At 46.8% G+C, this 18,674-nt stretch overlaps 2 protein-coding genes across 2 annotated transcripts; one reads left to right on the plus strand and one right to left on the minus strand.

The window, feature by feature from the left end:
- Positions 1–125: 125 nt before the first annotated feature.
- Positions 126–14,009, minus strand: LOC149370332 (uncharacterized; the record flags this gene model as incomplete). Its single annotated transcript, XM_089577568.1, has 7 exons — positions 13,889–14,009; positions 12,649–12,857; positions 9,135–9,209; positions 5,421–5,471; positions 4,917–5,009; positions 1,372–1,613; positions 126–326 (listed from the first exon to the last, which is right to left on the minus strand). Coding segments are annotated over exons 2-7 (870 nt in total), but the record flags the coding sequence as incomplete, so codon positions are not given.
- An 885-nt stretch (positions 14,010–14,894) lies between these two features.
- On the plus strand, positions 14,895–18,035 carry LOC149370333 (uncharacterized). The gene has a single exon (XM_089561264.1). It carries the CDS (start codon positions 15,615–15,617, stop codon positions 17,949–17,951), a length of 2,337 nt encoding a protein of 778 aa, XP_089417390.1. The 5' UTR covers positions 14,895–15,614; the 3' UTR covers positions 17,952–18,035.
- Positions 18,036–18,674: the final 639 nt, after the last annotated feature.

Below are 18,674 nucleotides of genomic sequence, written 5' to 3' on the forward strand. Positions count from 1 at the left end.
CATTCCAACATGCCCAGTTATTCCAACATGCCCAGTTATTCCAACGCATTTTCCATTACCATAATCCACCAAGGTTTCCAGTGTTGGTTTCCAATATTTACATCATTGCCTTTTTTTCCAATAGGGTACAGGCAGCAGAAGAATAGAAAATAAAAATGAAATATACCTGTCGCCACCTTGCACAGCGTCATGTTGATGAATGCCTTCTTTCCCTTCCGTCCGTGAAGGCTAAACTGCTCCTGCACCCTCACACCCATGATGTTTGTCATAATATTCGACCCCACCTCCCGCAAGGACCGTCCACCCAAGCGGACCAGGTTCCTCTGCTACAAAAATATAAGAAATGCGACACGACCTCTTTTTGGTCATAACACTGTATCTTCAACCGTAGTAGCTACCTGTCAGCACCAAACAGAAAACAAAACAGAAAGGAGACGCAGTTCCGCTGAAGCCCCAGCGAAGCTGAAAAAAAAAATGCTTCATAACCAAGTAAGTGTTTATAACCAAATCATGACATGCCACTCCCTTTCTTTGCGAGAGGCTAAAGACCTAAACGAACACTGACTCGTGAAGCAGTCAGTGGGGAAAGAACAGTATTGCACACCTTTATTGCGAAGACTTTAAAAAATTTTCTCGCCCCAACCGCTGGCTCGTTTATACTGAAAATGTGCACTGAACTTGGGTATTGCAGGTAACTTTTGACTCGTAGTAAGTTTGTCAACAGTACTTGCCTGGTTCAGCCGCACATGATGCAAACCCGTAATCGTTCGGTTCGAAACTGATGAACTGAAAGCCGGCAACCCTAGGTTTTTGACAAAATGGTGTTCGTGGCGCCATCTGTTGTTTACGGAGGAATGCGCCACGACACAAAGTGTGTCGAGATCAACATCACAAGCTGCGCAGGTCCCTCGACGGCACCACTGCCGCCCTTCGTGGCAATCTGGCGTTGGCGGCGGCTTTCAGTTCGTGGATCTCGGTGCAAACGATTACAGAGTTGCATTATTTGCGGCTGATTCAAGTAAGTATCATTGCAAAGCATGCTATGGGACAAAAGTTACCACAGCACACAAGCTCTGTGCCCAGTTTTACCCCAAACGAGCCAGCGGTTGAGGCGAAAAAATGTTTTGAAGCCTTCACGATAAACATGAACAATACCGTATACCTGACCAGAAAAGGTTAATATGTATATTCACATGCCACATTAAGTAGGGATTATGGGTAAGAAAAGCATCATTACTAACCACTGCATCCAACTAATCTTGGCGGGTGACTTATTTGTTAATAGAACTAGGAAAAACAAGCACAAAACCGACATACATTTGTTACTGGTCACTGCAATCACTGCAAAAAACTAAACAAACAGGAGATTACCACAGCAGCGGCCACGCCCGAATCCCGAACTGCTGCTTCCGCTACCTCCAATTCTTCCAGGGTATAGGCAGGTAGGGTGGGCAGCTCCACACTTGGGGCTGAAGGGGCTGAAGCGGGAGCCTGAGCCCCGTTCGCTGCCTCCAGCGCCGCCAGCTTCTCCAAAATCTTCTCATTCTGCTGAGAATTGTGACGCAGCTGCTGGCGCACCTCCAGGAGAAGGTGCAACACCCGCAGAGTGATCGCTGAAACAAACATTTAAGTCAGAGGAGGCTTCTGCACATCAGACAGTGACACATCCACATACAGGATAACCTCAATAATTCGAACTCTGTTGGTTCGAAATCACGGATAATTTGAAGAATTTCTGCAATCCCATTATTTATACTGCAAATTTGATCATATAATTCAAAGCAGCGGCATGCACTAGCCCGGTTATTTGGTGATCTGAGATGCCATGCGAGGATGTCCGATCCTGATTTTGCCACAAACTGATGAAGTGACAGCCACTTCCAGCCGCGAGGCAGCGCTGCAAAGCATTGCCGATTAGTAATGCCGATGCTCAATATGCAAAGCACCCCAGTCCCAGTACTCTCAGCAAAAAACGAATCAGCTACGACTTGTGGACCGCTGAAGCATGCGCCTTCAGAGGAAAAGACATGTTATACTGCAACGCAGGCGAGAATACCAGCTTCCACGTGACAGGCTCCCCAACGCTTCGTCAAGACATGGCCAAACTAGAGGCAGTGGTGCGCATGCTTGTTGCTCATCTCCAGCCTGGTCGTGGTCAAGACAGCACCTAGAAGAGGTGCTGGCATCAAAGCACCTCCTGCACCTAACATCGTCAGTGTGTGCTTCACAATGCGACCATTCTGATGTGCCCGCGACAGGTTGACTCGCACGCAATGCCACCCTGCGCCGTTTCTTTGAGTAGTGTGCCATGATAGGAGGGTTAGGTCAACCTTCAAATTAGGATCATTCTGAAATTCGGGATCGACCTGCACACAGAGTTAATCTATCTAATGGTGTCTAAGGTTGTTTGGACGAGCAGCAGGTAGTACTCACCCCGTGCTGGTGCCTGTTCACCGGCAGGATGCATGGGGCTCCTTACATAAAAAAAGCTGCTAATTCGCATGCTAATCAGTTCCTCTGACGAAAATTCAAATTGTGCGCTGTTTACCCAGCTCATGTGCGCTGGCGATCACTTCCTTGGACAAGTGGTAGGTAGTACAGGGACACATTTACAACCGTTAATATCCAGGGTGTGCATCGCACCGCAGTATGAAACTACAGAATCGTAGTTTAGTTTGTTGCTTGTCATAGAGGCCACATGAGAGTGTGGAACACCGCTTTTCTGCTTGTTATTTCCAGTGGCTTCAGACTGCTGTCCTTATAATTGCGTAGTTACACATTTGTCGCTTTCAGTTTCGCGTGCGCCGCGATGCCATCCAGTGGGAAACTACAAAACAAAATGCAGCGGTGGGACAAAGCATGCAGGGCTAGGATGTGCAATGACCTTTTTTGGGGGGAGGGCCAGCAAGGGCTACGAGCTGGAGAGTCAACCTTTCGTAGGTAATTATAATGTAATCACAAAGGTAGCATATTCTTGCAACAAAATTTTTGTCTGCGTCCATTTTTTTTTTGCTGCGGTCTGTTAATTCGAAAACCCGGTTAATTAGAATATTTTTTGCAGTCCTGATGACTTCCAATTAAATTAGGTTTCACTGTTTATGCCAGTGATGCTGCGATCATTGTATATGTTGTGCCCTCAAAGTGCTGATATCTAACGCTAATGCTAAGTGCTAATAATTGCCACGTGTATATATGCACGCCTCAACCAGTGCGACCCTCTGATTGCTAGCTTGCCTCGCATTCGACCAGCGTCAGTGTTGCGCTAATGATGATTATGATGGGATTGTCACGCCCTTTGTAGCGAGCAGGCATTTCACAATGCGCTGATCACTGCCTTGACATGGCAGAACCAGCAAGGACAACGCTGCCACTAAGAAGCTTTGTCTGAGCCAGCTGTAGGCATATTTGTGCCGGAAACAACCTGCGTGTTTCGAATTTTTGTTGTTTGGGCACTCAATTGCGCCAAACACACTTGAAGCACTCTATTTACCGCCACAGTTTCGAATTCATTTACTATAGTCACACTGATGATTTGCCTTGCTCCTGCGGGGTGCCGAAGCAGCAATAATGCATACGTCCTGTCTCTCCTGCACTGAAACCTGCTCTTATCGCCTTACCTTAACGCCACCGAGACAGTGGGCTGCATATCATGCTCTCATGTGCGGAGTAAAGCTCGGGTGCGTCACTGGTGTGTGCCACCCGAGCACGATTTGGCCCACGTACCCATGTGCACCCACTAATCATGAAATGAACCACGAGAGATTCCAGCCAGCAGTTGTAGCTGCTCTGTCCGAGCTAGAGAGCTTAACTGCGATGGGTTATATACAGACATCAGTCTGTTTTACAGTACACATATTGCAACCAAGCACTATCCTGGCGACGCTGGAATGCACTACAACCGGCGCCAGGAGCAGGAGTTTCACCTTATTTTAAGGTCAGCAACTACAGCACGCTCCAGTGCAGTAGCAATGTGCTGCAGGAGAGATGTACAGGGAGCATGCATTGCTGGCTGCATTGGCGCCACGCAAAAACAAGGCAGAAAATAAATGGTAACTATATCAAACCAACCGAAAACTATGGTGACATGTTGAGTGTTTCGAGCATATTTGGTCGACAGAGACACGCGGTCGAGTTCCAGCGGCAACAAAACTTCGAAACACACTGGATATTTGCTGCAGAAACATGCCTACAGCTGTCCCAGATAAAGCAAGGCAGCAGTCTGCACATTCCAAAATGCTCACTCACTACAAAGGGCCCAACCATCAGATCATACTATCAATAGTGCAACACTGACACCGGCCGAAAGCAAGGCAAGCAAAGCAATGGGAGGGTCGCACCGGTTAGGGATGTGCACATGCACCTGGCGATTTTAAGCTTTCGTCTGGCTCAGTGAGGCAGTGCTAATACAGTTTTTTCTTGTGCAGCACGCTCCGTTTACTTCTGTCTGCACCAGTACCGAAGTGGAGAGACCACGCAAACAGACAGAACTACGTGCCAGCACTTTCTCACTGTGCAGCACCTGTTTTCAAGATATGGATATGGTACCCGACCAAATATGTTTGTCTGCCCACACACTCCCTCCAGGCACGCTCTTATACGTAGAAAAATCACAGTCATCGTCACTGGCGTGGTCTCTCCTCTTTTGCTCACAACTGTGAATGCTGTAGGAAAGCCAAGCATGCCAGTGCTGTCAGTTCCCCTCCCAGCTCCCGCCCTCGTTGCAGTACAGAACTGTGTGTGATCGGCTCTATGTGTTCCAAACTCTAAGTCCAAAAAAAAGGGAAAAAAATGCTGCAGCGAGTGTTTGCACCAGCAGCAACTATTCATAATGCACAAATTTTGAAACCTGGCAAATCAAGCTTTAGTACTACAAAAGGTGACACAGATATATGAGTAATGAAAGTTAAGAGCCTCACGATCAGCGGCGGCCTGGTGGCTGGTGGCCTCAGCTTCTGCAATGTCCCCGTGCTCCTCTCCCTCCTTATCCCTTTGGGCATTGCAGAATGAGGCTGAAGGCAAACAAGAAATGCAGCATTAGTGGCAATGCAAACAATGTGAAAAACTGCAATTAACAACAGTGCTACTGGTAAATGGCAGGTGAACTTTCTAAGCTTCCTTTGGCAGAACTGACCAGGAATAAGTGCAAACTTAAACGGGAGGAAAGCGTCAGCACACTGACCACTGTTTTTGAGATGGAAAACTTGTCCTCATCTGCAATTTGATGAAGGCGCTTAACTACCTCTTGCTAAAGCAGTCAGCACATGGAGTCCTTCCTCCCTCCCTTAGTTCAAATTCACATTTCTCTCCAACACTTGCCAACATAATACATGAGCACACTTCTGACAAGAAAGTGAGTGCCAAAAGGCTGTGTGAAAAGAATTGAACTCTACAATTGAACACAAAAATTAGTGATGGCTTACGGGGCGATGGCAGTTGAACCGGAGGCTCCAAACGGGCAGCCAATTCATCCCCTAAAGAAGACAGAAGGCGGGTAAGCATACACGTTGCACATTACAAGAAAGAGGATCTCGACCAAAATTTGTGAATGAATTCACTTATGAAATCTTAAGGAATACATATGTTTATTGCAGATTCCAAAAATGCCATTTGATTACATGCAAAAATAAGCCTGCCTCCTTATGTAATACAGTAAAAGCTCGTTGTTTCGACCCCCCTGAACTCAGAAACCCGGAAAATTGAAACTGCCAACTTAGACTACCCGCCGCGGTGGCTCAGTGGTAAGGTCTACCGAGCCGGAGTACCCAGGTTCGAATCCGACTGCAGCGGCCACGTTTTGATGGAGCTGAAACGCAAGAGGCGCCCGTGTGCTGTGCGATGTCAGTGCATGTCGAAAATCCCCAGATGGTCGAAGTTATTCCAGAGACCTCCACTACGGCATCTCTTTCTCTCTCTGTTCTTTCACTCCTACCTTCCTCCCTATCCTTACCACACGGTTCAGGTGTGAGATATATAAGGCAGATACTACGCCATTTCCTTTCCTCAAAAACCTATTTACTACTTAGTCCTGGCCAAAGGTGCTTTACCGTATTTACTGAAATGTATCGAGTTTTTTAACCAGAAGTGAAAATACAAAGTCCGCCCTTGCATTATAATCGAGTATAATTAAAAGAAAAATTTACACTATGCCTAATTTATGCAAATGTTTGTTGAAGGTGCAGGACAAGTTAGTCCCAAAGTTCAGGAAACGAAAAAAAAAAAGAACAAGAATGAAGTTAGACTACCGCATTGGCTTACCAACAGAAAGTCTGAGCCACAAGTACTTAGCTGAGGCGGCGGCACGGCACCTCACATATCAGAGTAGCAGCAAAGCAGCGAGAACCTATTCACCAGAGATGGCTCCCTAGCACACTGAGCGCAAATTCCATGCACCTTCCACAGGAAACACAGTACAACACACAAGGTTGTAAAGGCCATTGTTTTGCTCTCTTAAAGTTCAGTGAACACTATAACACCTGCAGCACCACTGATGTCACAAGCTAACGCTAGTGATCAGATTCCGGAGCACGGAAAGCTTAATGCTGCTGTTGCGCCCGAAAAGGTGCCCTCGCTGCTCTTCTCCGTTCCTGACAGACTTTTCGCTAGCATCAAATTCACGAAATTTTACAGCGGCTCGAAGCGTTGGATGATAGCTCTTTTAAATGCTGCCAAGGACGACCACTGGCATTCGGAAGGCTCACCCTCGTGGTTGAGACTGCGAGAAGTTTCAGTTTTGAAAAGAAGTTGACATAGCGACAGCATGGCGGGAATCCTTGATTATCATATTGGTCTTATCTGATCTTTTTCACTACTCTCATGACAAAAGGGGCACGCAAAACTTTCCCGTGGTAACGCTGGTAGTAACTCCTGTACAGGCACGTCCTTAATTTTCTATGAAAATGAGCCACAGGAAAGCCATTTCTTTTTTTTATACTTGCTAGTAAATCTCTGTCGAACTTCAGCCTCGTTTCTCACATCACCATCACACACTCTTTTTTTCCTGTTTTGTGTACACAAAGTCGACCACTGTGTTACTATCGTGGTCGCGTTACATTTGAGTAAATACAGTATGTCTATGGCGCCATACCGATGATTAATTCAGATGCTATGGGTATTGCCCCGGTTTATTTGAACGGGCCCCTGACTGAAGGCAACATACAGGGGTGGTATAATATAATGATTCCCAAACCAATCCCAATCCATTTTTGAATTTCCCCATTTGCTCATTGGTTGTAGAGACGCCACGCCCCTCATTCACTCTTGGTTATTTGTTGAAGTCTAGGGCATGGTGTCACTCCAGTGAATGGCAAAGGATGGGAAAGTCAAAAGTGGAACCAATTCAGGAAGGAATTGTTATATTATATCGAACCGGTATGACTGGCATGGCAAGATGAATTCCATGCTGCAGAGTAGCTTTCGAGAGTAGCTGAAACTGTGCGCTTGTCATGTGCCATTTGCTGTTTGTGCAGTGAAGTCTTCTCACCGCTGACGGTGCCACTTGTGAGGGGTTTGACACAGCAGCAGTGCAGCGCACCGTGTTGAACCGCGCAGTATGCCAGGAAGGCCCTTGTGATCTTGAGCAATTCTACTTAAACACTCTCAACAGTTTGCCCAAAATAAATCATTAATGGAAACATGAAAAACTAGTCAGTGCCAAGCTGTTATCTGAAAAGCTGGGAACCCATCACCCAGTCTTACAAAATAAGTTTATTGTCATGGAAGAACTTCTGAAGTTTTTTCAAGGTCATTAGACATTTAAACTATTTATGTTCTTGGTCCATTGAGGTTCAAATTAACAAGCTTTTACAGTATATGCAATGCAATGTTGTTCTCATTGGCTTTAAAGAAATCTTCACTGCAGGCAACTTACAAAATGCATACCACTGCCTTGTAAACAATGCAATACGAGTAATACGTCACGCTGGCTATCATAAAATTTCTGTCAAGGTTTTCAAGTGGTCAGTTTAGAAATGAGAAAGGAAGTTCTTGGTTCCATTTCCACAAGTTATGCGATTAGCAAGGTGATAAATTTGCCCTTATTACATTCCTTGCTGTCACGACAAATTAATGACATCCATTTAAGCAAGTTTGGAGCAGTAAAATAATCTTAAAAGCTTCAGACAAAAAACTTGCAACATAGTAATCATATGCACAAGGGCTTCTTTTACATAGCATTAAATGGCATAACTGGAATCGGCACACAGAACCACATGTTCCATGAAGATCTCGTAACTGAGACTTCATAAATACCGTATTTACTCGCATAATAGGCGCACCCAGAACTTTGCACTTGATCAATACTGTATTTACACGACTGCAAGCCGACGCCCTCCCGCCTCCCCCATCTCAGGTGAAGAAAAAAGAAGACACTCGTGCACATTCCACAACCCGAGCTTATTTTAACAGCTGGACTGACTACTAGTCCTCACTGGAGCTACTGCCGTCGCAGCTGCTGCGGACCCACAGCACGTACAACGACATCGCATGGAACAGCCACACGCAGTTTACAGGGATGCTCACTTTAAATGTCTGTTTGGAAAGCTTCATCTCCAGCTGGAAACCTTCCCGACTTCAGCCCACGAAAACCACGGCACTTGGAGTCACATACGAAAATTTAGGCACGCCCAGTCGCAACTGCTGCATTTCTCAGCCACGTCGATTTCAGGACCGCTGCACACTTCCTGTGTTTGAGAGCAAACTCCCAGCCGTGTACCTATTAAGGTGCTTGCCCATTGTGGAAAAATTGCACCGCTCTGCAGTGGCACACGAAAGCTACAATTACAATAAACTAACACGCTACCACAGATCCCGTGCTACAGTGCCTAGAATTCTAGTTGTGTACCCGTACCTTCGACAGCCACAAAAAGCTTTTTTTTTAATTTAATCTTTCCTTCGGGAGACCATGGTAAGGCCCTTACACGTGTGCGTTTATATGGTACGTTCAGTTTTAAAGTGCGAGAATGCGAGACGAAAAATTTTCTGAAATTTTACCCCGAGTTAGGCGCACCCTGAACTTTGAGCCAGACCTTCTGAAAAAAAAAAAGTGCGCCTATTATGCGAGTAAATATGGTCATTCTTTTTCTCTGAGATACTCTTCCTCCATTAATTTATCTATAAATTTAGATCTTTTCAATTACCAGAAACTGCAGAGCTCTCTACTGCAGAGTTGTATTGGTATCGCTTGACTTTTCTCTCTGCGTTCAAGTAGGTGCCTGAAAAAAAGGGAAAATCTCAGGTATGCTGAAAGCGGCATTTTCCACAAAATCAAAGGACATGGCAGTGACACACCGACAGACATGAGGCAGTACTCACATGAGGCAGTACTCGTACAGAACACAAAAGCAAAAGCCTGGGCTCTTGCTAGGTCAACCCCTGATTAAGACACATCTGAGTGCAAGCAAAAGTCAGACTACACTTGGACGTCAAAAAGCATCCAAACGCCTCACAAACACTGATAAAACAAGAAATTACAACATTTTATAAAATTCTAGACATTAATGCACTGGCACAGATGGTATGCTCTTTCAGGTATCCAGTGCAAAGCCTGAGAGGAATGCATGTTTGTGATTTAAAAGAACAGTACAGCCCTGGGGAGAGTACACACACACACACGCACGCACACACATGGGCAATGAAGTGCCACATACAAAACAAAAATGAAAATTGTTTTTGAGGAAAGGAAACTGCACAGTAACTGTCTCACATATCTCAGTGGACACCCGACGTGCGTAAGGGAAGGGATAAAGGGGGTGAAAGAAGCGAAGAAAGATAATTGCCCGTATTCCAAACCACTCCCTAAGCTTAGAGTATTTCTTGTAATCATTGTTTCACAGAGATTTGAGCTGGTTGGGTCATATTTAAAACTTTTACCAGCGCTGCAACTGGGGACAGGGAACAAGGAGAGATGGAAGGAGAAGCGCTGCTAACTGCTAGTAGCGCCAGTTGTTAGTAGCGCTCGTCCTTCCGTCTCTCCTTGTTCCCTGTCCCCAGTTGCAGCGCTGGTAAAAGTTTCGAAAACAATCATTGCTTGCTCCAGCTACAATACACAAACCAGGAGCTACCAGGAACAGTTATGTGTGGCTTTATTGTCGTTCCCAAAGCTGCACATAAGATGTGAAAGACAGCGTAGTGGAAGGCTCTGAAATAATTTCCACCACCTTTAATGTGCACTGAAATCACATGGTACACACACGGCTTTTGAGTTTGCCCTAAACCAAAGCGTGAAAGAGAAACTTATTGCTGCATGATGCCTGTGACTAACCTCAAGTTCAAAAAAAAGAAAAAGTGCACTACATATTGATGAGTTAAACTATCCACAGGAATCCGGCACATCTATGATCAACTTTTCTAACATTGCTTTTCTAAAAGAGATCCATGATTGGGCTGGTGAACAATAACATCGCTGCAGATTATATGTAGTCCGCATGCTTTCCCCATTTTGCATTCAAGTATTACACAAATACTCCTCAAAGCGACAACTCTATCCAGTTTGTTTCCTATTTTAGAACTGATTTTTATTCGGGAGCAAAGAACTTCACTTATTTACAAGGACACCGGATTGAAAAATTTAACTTTTTTCCTCAACAGACCTCATTGGAACTCTTAATATGAAATGCCAAAAAAGGACTGATCACTGTTTGAAAACGAAACACAGTGCAGCCCAGCCCAAAGCATCTGCCACACACTGTTTTGGAATTCAGCTCATCTATTACGCTCAACTCCAACCACTTTTTGAAGAATAAAAACCCAAGAAGGAACTGGCAATGGCCTATACATCACTCGCACATGTTGACAGTTCAGGCTCGCAAAGCAAGCACTTGCTATATTTGAGAACGCCCTAGTCTGGATGCATAGCTGTTTACCACTGTGATGCAGCTTGATGTCTTAATTCAGTTTACTTTAAGCAGTATGACAAAATAAAAGGTGCATGTGCTTGGTCCTTTGTAGCTTGAAAAGCTCACGAGACCAAGTCTACTATGTTTCCAACTGCAAATTGAAATGTGTGATGGCACCGATCCTTACAAACTGCATCTGCCAGAATGCTGCGCTGAATGTGATGCACTCGCATCGCTAAATTGCTTTGTCTTCTCGAGAAATCACTTCACTTTGCAGATGACAAGTCCTTGTACAGCTATGTATAATTACTTTACCAGCAGATGGGTGAATGGCATAGCAACAAAGCAGCTTGCATCAAAGCGTGTCATCATTCTTAGTGAGTTAATTTACAGCCTTTTCATATGTTGCTACTGAAGTAAAACTTTGTATTCGTTCAAACTCACTGCATTCATGCTCATTTTGTTCCTGTAAGACAATGATTGCTTTGTTTTCTTTTGTGCTATGGTTTCACTGCTTACGACAGCTGTACGGGGCTTGCAAAAAGTGAGGTAGTGTTCAGAAAAAGAACTGCATAAATGAGGATATGATCAGCAAAATTTTGGCAACTTTCAAAACTATACAAATGAAAGCTCAAGCTGAATGTTTCCTGGGGCTGCTCTGAACTGCGTTGGAACCTATAGTGCAGCTCAAGCAATGTTCCAGGCTCTGTGGATGGAGCGTGCTCGCTGCAACAGCATCCCACTTGCTATACTGTCAGTAATAAGGGAGTAATTACTCACTGGCATCCACCCACACGCAGCCATACAGCTACAAAGGAAAGCTGTACAGCTTTCTCAGAAACTTCGTATTTAAAGTAGTTTTTCTTTAACTACGAAGTTTCTGAGAAAACTGTATAGCTTTCCTTTGTGGCCGTATGGCTGTGCTTTGGTGGATGCCAATGAGTAATTACTCCCTTATTACAAATTTACTCCACCTTGGGGTATTCCCCTAAACATTTGACCTATACTGTCAGTGTTTACAGCAATGGAAATATGAAGATGTCGAGGCAGTAGCCTACATAGTTGTCCATGACCCGGCATCAAACAGGGTACCCAGTCAAGGTTTGAGTTTATAATCTGCATGTCCCTCCTTGAGAGTGGACATGTGAACATTCACTGCACTGTTGAGCACACAGCTATCGAGAAAAGCTTGCCTGTACATTGCTGTGCAAAACAATCTCGACAGCAGAAGGAAGAAGAGGCTTAAGTGCCTCAGTAAATGTTGTAAACATAGGTATAACTAGAAAATATCCTTTCCTCCGATTATTCATTTTTCAAAGCATTTTTGTTGACGACCTGTATGCACAACAGCCTTATTCCTGTGCACTGGTTCATGATAACTGCAGGCAAACTAGCCTTTTTGCCGTATGGCTATTCCTTCTCTTTAGCAGCAGACCTTTGGATTCTTGCTCTGCAGCCCAAAACACCTCAAACAGCCATGGTAAAGCCAGAGACACATCCACAGACCAGATCTCGCCGTCTTAAACCCTTAAACTATGATCCTTGGGAGCAGCAAGTGTTCTCAAAAAGTGGCGGCTTCCCATCCCCTGGTTTCGAGATGCAACATTCATACTGCCCATGTAGAGTTAATGCAAATTAAGTAAAGACAACACTTTATACATGTAGTGGGTGAGAATGCATCCACCCTCTTGCTTTCGCAGATATGTGACAAAGCAGCAGCTGGGAATGAAACTTCTCGGCAGGCAGTGAGCTTTCCACAACAGCAGACTCATCATTTATGCCCTCATTGCATAATGTCTATAATGCAATTGCTCACGGCTCCTGGCGACAACAGACACAGGAAACTGTTGCCACTCGCCGTCAGCAGAGGCTGGGTCAGCCTCCTCCTCTGCCAGGCGGAGGACGTCAACTCCTCTTGTGACAGGCCACTGGCATGAACAGTGGTCTTCTGACAGCCACGTCAGGGGGACAGCTGCCACACTGTTTTCCTCTGGAAACCTCACCACAGCAAAGCGCTTAGGCATGCTGCACAGAGAAGACAGGGTTCAAAAAGGACGGCTGGGAAGCATAAATTTCACACACACTCGCAATTCGACATGCCGTTCCATACATTGCGCATGCAACGCTTCAATGTCAGTAGCTGAACACATCCAACTACTCGCCTATCAATGGCGGTGCACGAGGTTCCCAAAGCGACATCGGCGCGGGACGCCGTAATGGAGGGCGCCGGTAATTTCCGATATCTGGGGGCCTTACACGTGCACTGGCATCGGATAATACACGGGAGCATTGCGTTCGCCTCCATCAAAGCGCGGCCGCCACGGCCGGGATCGAATCCGCGTTCTCCGGCTCAGCAGTCGAGCGCCCTAACCACAGAGCCACCGCGGCAAGGCTCGCCTATCAATTAGCAAAGGAAACGTGAACTGCCGCGGAATTATGCCTTAATGCAGCACTGAACATAGGAACTCGGCGACACATCAAGAAAATACTAGAGAGAAGCTACGCTACATCTTACGCAATTACTGTCGCGTATAGGAAATCGTGTTAAGAGGTAGGGGAAAAAAACATGCCTAATCGCATTTTAGATCGCTAAATCACACAACTGAAGCAAGAATTCAGCGCCAATGAGAGCAAATACGACCGTGACAAGCTACGCCATTGCACGTGGCAACCAAGTCGCGTGCAAAAATTCGCGTTTGGTGCTAGTGGAGAAAATTAAGCACAAATCGCATTTTTCGGCCGTCTCTAGAAAACGCTCACAGCAGTTCAGTAGAAAGGGCTTGGCATGCATTCACTGTTATCGCTCCAGCGCGCACGGCTGCGCTGAGCGCGTAGCACCTTCTCTTTTTCTTATTAATTCGCCTCTCATTAATTGATCTGCACGGGGAAGCGATAGGGACCCTGTCAGGACCTATTCAACAATCCCGCGCAATTTTCTTCCGAATTTTCTCAGTGAAACTTTGAGCAACTAACCACAGGTATTCGACAGAACACAATCACGGCATTAACCTAACCAAAGCAGGCGACGTAACAGAACAGCAGGTATACATACTTACGCGAATCGACTTTACGGCTCGCACGATGATTTCAAATGGGGATCTTCCGCTTGAAAAACACGTGCGGGACAATCGAACTCGCACGTGTGCAGCGCGGACAGCACGTTGAGATCGAGGAAGAACACGCGTCATGGAGGTCTTTTTTGAAAAAAAAAAAACACATTGAAGCGTACCGTTGACTAGCGCCACTACCCTCAATTTTTGGCGTATTGAAACTGATGCGTAGGTAAAAAGCCTTACAATTTTTTCCCTCCCAACGAAGCGGCCACAGGCGACAAACAGAAAAATTTTTAATTTTTTGTTTTGCAAGTTCTTTATGAGAAGTTTTAGCGCCACGGTGGTTCAGGTACACTGTGGGCTCAGGTGTATGGTCACAAGTAAAACTCGTTGGAGGGTACACTTCTGAAAAAGATCGTCATGATAGGACAAAAAGGTCACTGGAAGTAAGGTAGCAGATGCATATTTAGTTTCCGCATTTCCCCCGTACCGAGGAGTATGCACCCGGAGTATACTGAATGTTACGAGACACCAAATGAAATGCGAATAAATGTATAACGTACGGCGGAATACGGTGACAGGGACGCGATGACAGCAGTAATCGTGGACAATAAGCTAGGAGTAAGAGCGTGCGCGTCAATTCGAACGAGGCTTCCAAAGGAAGCTGAAGAAACAGCAATGACTCAGCAACTACACGCAGTCAAATATCGAAAGTCGTTGTTCGAATCTTGCAGCAGATTCCCCGAGCCCATAAGGCATATGTAGTAGCTCACGATAAAAACGGTGGGCACGGCACTGCCCGAGGACTTACAGCGCTTTCATCCAAAGTCCCGCAGGAGGGACAGCGAGAAAAGCTAAAAAGTAAATAAGAGGCACCTACCACACTAGCTGTTTCTTCCACCGTGACCTACCATAAGAAAATTGATTAAATCTTTTTATTGCTATCACGATTCCTTGATCTGTGACCTATTGGGAGGGGGAGTAGAGCATAAAAGTTCACATGTGGTGGTCCACGCTGGTGGCGCGCGCAAATGAAGCCCAGAAGGACTGAACACTGAACAGAACAGACGTGTCCTTGGAGCGAGCGGAGTTTCGGAGAATCTTGCACAAGATACACCGCAGTAGATATCAGAATAAATGTCCATTATGTGTTGCATGCATGGGCGTCTCAAGAAATAAACCTACCACTGCTACACAAAAGGTTTGGTTCATGGTTTATGGGGGTTTAAAATCCCAAAGCGACTCAGGCTATGAGGGCCGCCGTAGTCAAGGGCCCCGGAAATTTCGTCCACCTGGGGTTCTTTAACATCGCAAGTACACTATACAAAAGGACGCGAAAACATGCAGGCCTGCACGATGACGCGCCTTTGCCAGTGCCATGACTGTTGCCCTAATTCATGACAGCAGCCTTTGACGGTTATTGCAACATTCGTCCCCACGTTCACACTTGGCTATTCGGTGCACAGGAAGCGCGGAACGACAGGACGTACCAACGGCGCATGCAACGGGATTATGTCCAGCGTCACCATATACCGGCGTATATGAGCTGCTAAAACATATTTTCGCCGTAACAACCTAGCACTTGAACATTGGGAGAAAGTGCTGTCCAGCAGACCGAGAGAGCAAGAGATAACTGGCCTGAAGAGCAATTAAAGGAGGTGGCAGAATCAAATGGGGTCTTTTTTAAGCACTCCACCCACGGTCAAAAAACCTCTACAGAGTTTTGATCATGAATTCATTTATTAATCATTTATTGATGAATTCCACCTTCCTCTACGCTGCTAACGTCGCTGACGCTGCTGGCTTTGGCTACTGCTGGCTGCCTCGCTGCTTTGGCTATTGCTGGCGCTCTCCTCTTTTCCTCTTTTGTCGTTTGTCCGTGCACGCGGTCGGTCCTCGTTCGTGGTCATCGTTTGTTCGACATTTGGGACTGCTTGGAACTGCGCAGCTTTATTTCAGCTTCGCGATGCCATCGAAGTGGCAAAAGTACCGCACCGTGAGGAAGCAGTATCAACAAATCTTGGAGGAACTCGGCATCCCTGAAGTCGCAGCCAAGCCTTCCCCTGCACTCCCTCCGATGCGACGAGGTTGCGAAGAAGCCCCCTCGGAAGACTTGTGCGGCATTCCAGGCCCGTCACCCTCAGGATCAGGGGCAAGCAAGCGGCTGAAAATGCAAGTCGGCGCCGACGGTGCTTGCGCCAGCGGCAGCGGACTAGCCGACGAAGTAGACTCTCAAGGAGGACGCTTGCCCACATCACGTTTAGAAGGCGGCGCAGATGAGGGTGATCGTTCAGCGCAGAACAGCCAGTGCAGCGACTCTAGCGAGAGTGACTCAAATGACAGTGAGTCAGATGACAGCGATAGCAGTGAAGTAATGCCTGCTGATGCTGCATCCCCAGTCAACCCAGCGGGCAGCCAGCAAAGTGAAGCTTTCTTTCAAATGCCTGTGGAAGCAGAGCTTTCTCCAGCACAAGAATTAGCCCACATTGCAAGCAAGCATAATATGACTCACACATGCCTTAATGACGTCCTCAAGTTTTGCCGCCGGCAAGGGATCGCAGGCCTTCCCAAAGACGCAAGGACCTTGATGAAAACCGAAAGAAAAGCCAACCTGGAGCACGATGGGTCTTTTGTGCATTTTGGCCTTGCGGACGGAATTGCACAGGCAGTTGGGCATGGACCTGTGCCACAAAATGTCCAGCTTCATGTGAACATTGATGGATTGCCATTGCATAAAAGCACCCAGACTGCGCTGTGGCCTATTTTGTGCCGTGTTACCAACATTACCGCTTCTGCACCTTTCATGGTCAGCGCATACTGTGGTGCAGGGAAACCGCCGTGCCTTGCAGACTACCTGGCCCCATTCCTCAAGGAAGTTGACCACCTGACCTGTCATGGACTGGTCATCAAAGGAAGTCATGCGAATGTTACTCTCGCTGCTGTAATCTGCGATGCCCCTGCTAGGAGCTTCGTGAAAGCCATTACTGGCCATAGTGGCTATCACGCATGTGAACGCTGCAGTCAGAAAGGGTGCTACCTTGAAGGCAGGCTCACGTTTCCTGAGCTGCATGCACCGCAGCGCACAAATGAATCATTTCGTTCCCAGGCAGACGAGCGGCACCACACTGGCGTTTCGCCATTTACATCTCTAAATATCGACATGGTGGCATGTTTCCCAACGGAATACATGCACCTCGTCTGCCTGGGCGTGATGCGGCGCCTTCTCAGAAACTGGGTCTGCAAAGGACACGCAGCAAGGCTGGGCAGAGTTCAAAGGGCTGAGCTCAATAACAGGTTACGAGAAGCAGCCACAGACTTCCCCAGCTTCTTTCAGCGGAAGCCGAGGGGAACTGAAGAACTGGACAGATGGAAGGCAACGGAATTTCGTTCATTTCTCCTTTACCTGGGGCCAGTTGTGCTGAATTCTATTTTAACAAAAGAGCAGTACGAGCACTTTGTGATTTTTCATGTGGCTGTACGCATACTCGTGTCGCCAGAACATCATGCAGCACTGAACGAGTTTGCTCGGGACTTGCTCATGTATTTTGTGCAGGAGTTCGGCAAGCTGTATGGACCCAAGCAACTTGTCTACAACGTTCATTCGCTTATTCATCTGCCACAGCAATGCCTGGACCATGGGCCTCTGGACAGCTTCAGTGCTTTCCCATTCGAAAGCCATCTTGGGAGAATGAAGAAGCTGCTACGGACGTCCAGCAAGCCTCTAGCGCAGCTAAGCAGAAGAATGTCGGAGCAAAGACTGCTGCCACACCATAGCACGCAGCAAATGGAGAGGAGTGTGAAGGTAGGGGAGTGCTACCTTGTAGAAGATCGCCCTGTTGTCATCATCGATGTGTATGAAAATACTGTCAAGGCTGGCATTTTGCCCAATGCCAAGGATTTTTACAAGACCCCACTCCCCTCATCAAGGCTGAACATTTGGCGCTGCCGTGCTCTTGGCGATGAGATAATGACCTGGCCCCTGTCAGACATCAAAGAGAAGGTCCAATGCCTGAAGTTGAGATATAAGCGAGGGCATGTCATTTTGCCACTGCTTCACCTGCACTGAAAGCCAGAATTGGTATTGGCAGAACCTTTGTCATAAGTTCGGTTTGGTTTATTGGGGTTTAACGTCCCAAAGCAACTCAGGCTATGAGGGACGGCGTAGTGAATGGCTCTGGAAATTTCCACCACCTGGGGTTCTTTAACGTGCACTGACATCGCACAGCACACGGGCCTCTAGAATTTTGCCTCCAAAGAAATTCAACCGCCGCGGCCAGGATCGAACCCGTGTCTTTCGGGTCAGCAGCCAAGCGCCGTAACCACTGAGCCACCGCGGCAAGCCTTTGCCATAAGTAATATGTTCCGTATGAAGGGAACAGCTCAAAGTATGCATCATTCATCTTGACTACCTGGGTTTGGTTTATGTGCACTGACATCGCACGGCACACAAGCATTTTTGCATTTCACCTCCATCGAACTATGGCTGCTGCTGTTAGGATCAAACTTGTGTCATTGAGATCAGCACAGGGATGCCAAAGCCACACTGCTTCTGTATTTTGCATCTATCGAAATGCAGCACAGCTTGCATGTGACTTGTAGCTTTGTGCTTAGTAGCAGGATGCCACTGTAGCGCCCGGCGACGCTATAAAGCGCAGGCGCTGAGATCGGCGTTCCCGCGACAAAAGAAAATAAAGAACAACAGCGCGTGCTCGGAGCGCACGCCCGGCACGCGCAGTCCGGAACTAGAAGCCTGCCACGCTGGTCGTCTCTGTCTGGTGCTCCGCTGCGA

Source organism: Amblyomma mixtum, chromosome 1, assembly GCF_055824585.1.
Source record: "Amblyomma mixtum isolate Tamu chromosome 1, ASM5582458v1, whole genome shotgun sequence".
Lineage (NCBI taxonomy): Eukaryota > Metazoa > Arthropoda > Arachnida > Ixodida > Ixodidae > Amblyomma > Amblyomma mixtum.

What these genes read in the sequence shown, in the direction of transcription:
- LOC149370333 (XM_089561264.1), top strand. Translation starts at nt 15,615, where the DNA reads ATGAATTCATTTATTAATCATTTATTGATGAATTCCACCTTCCTCTAC.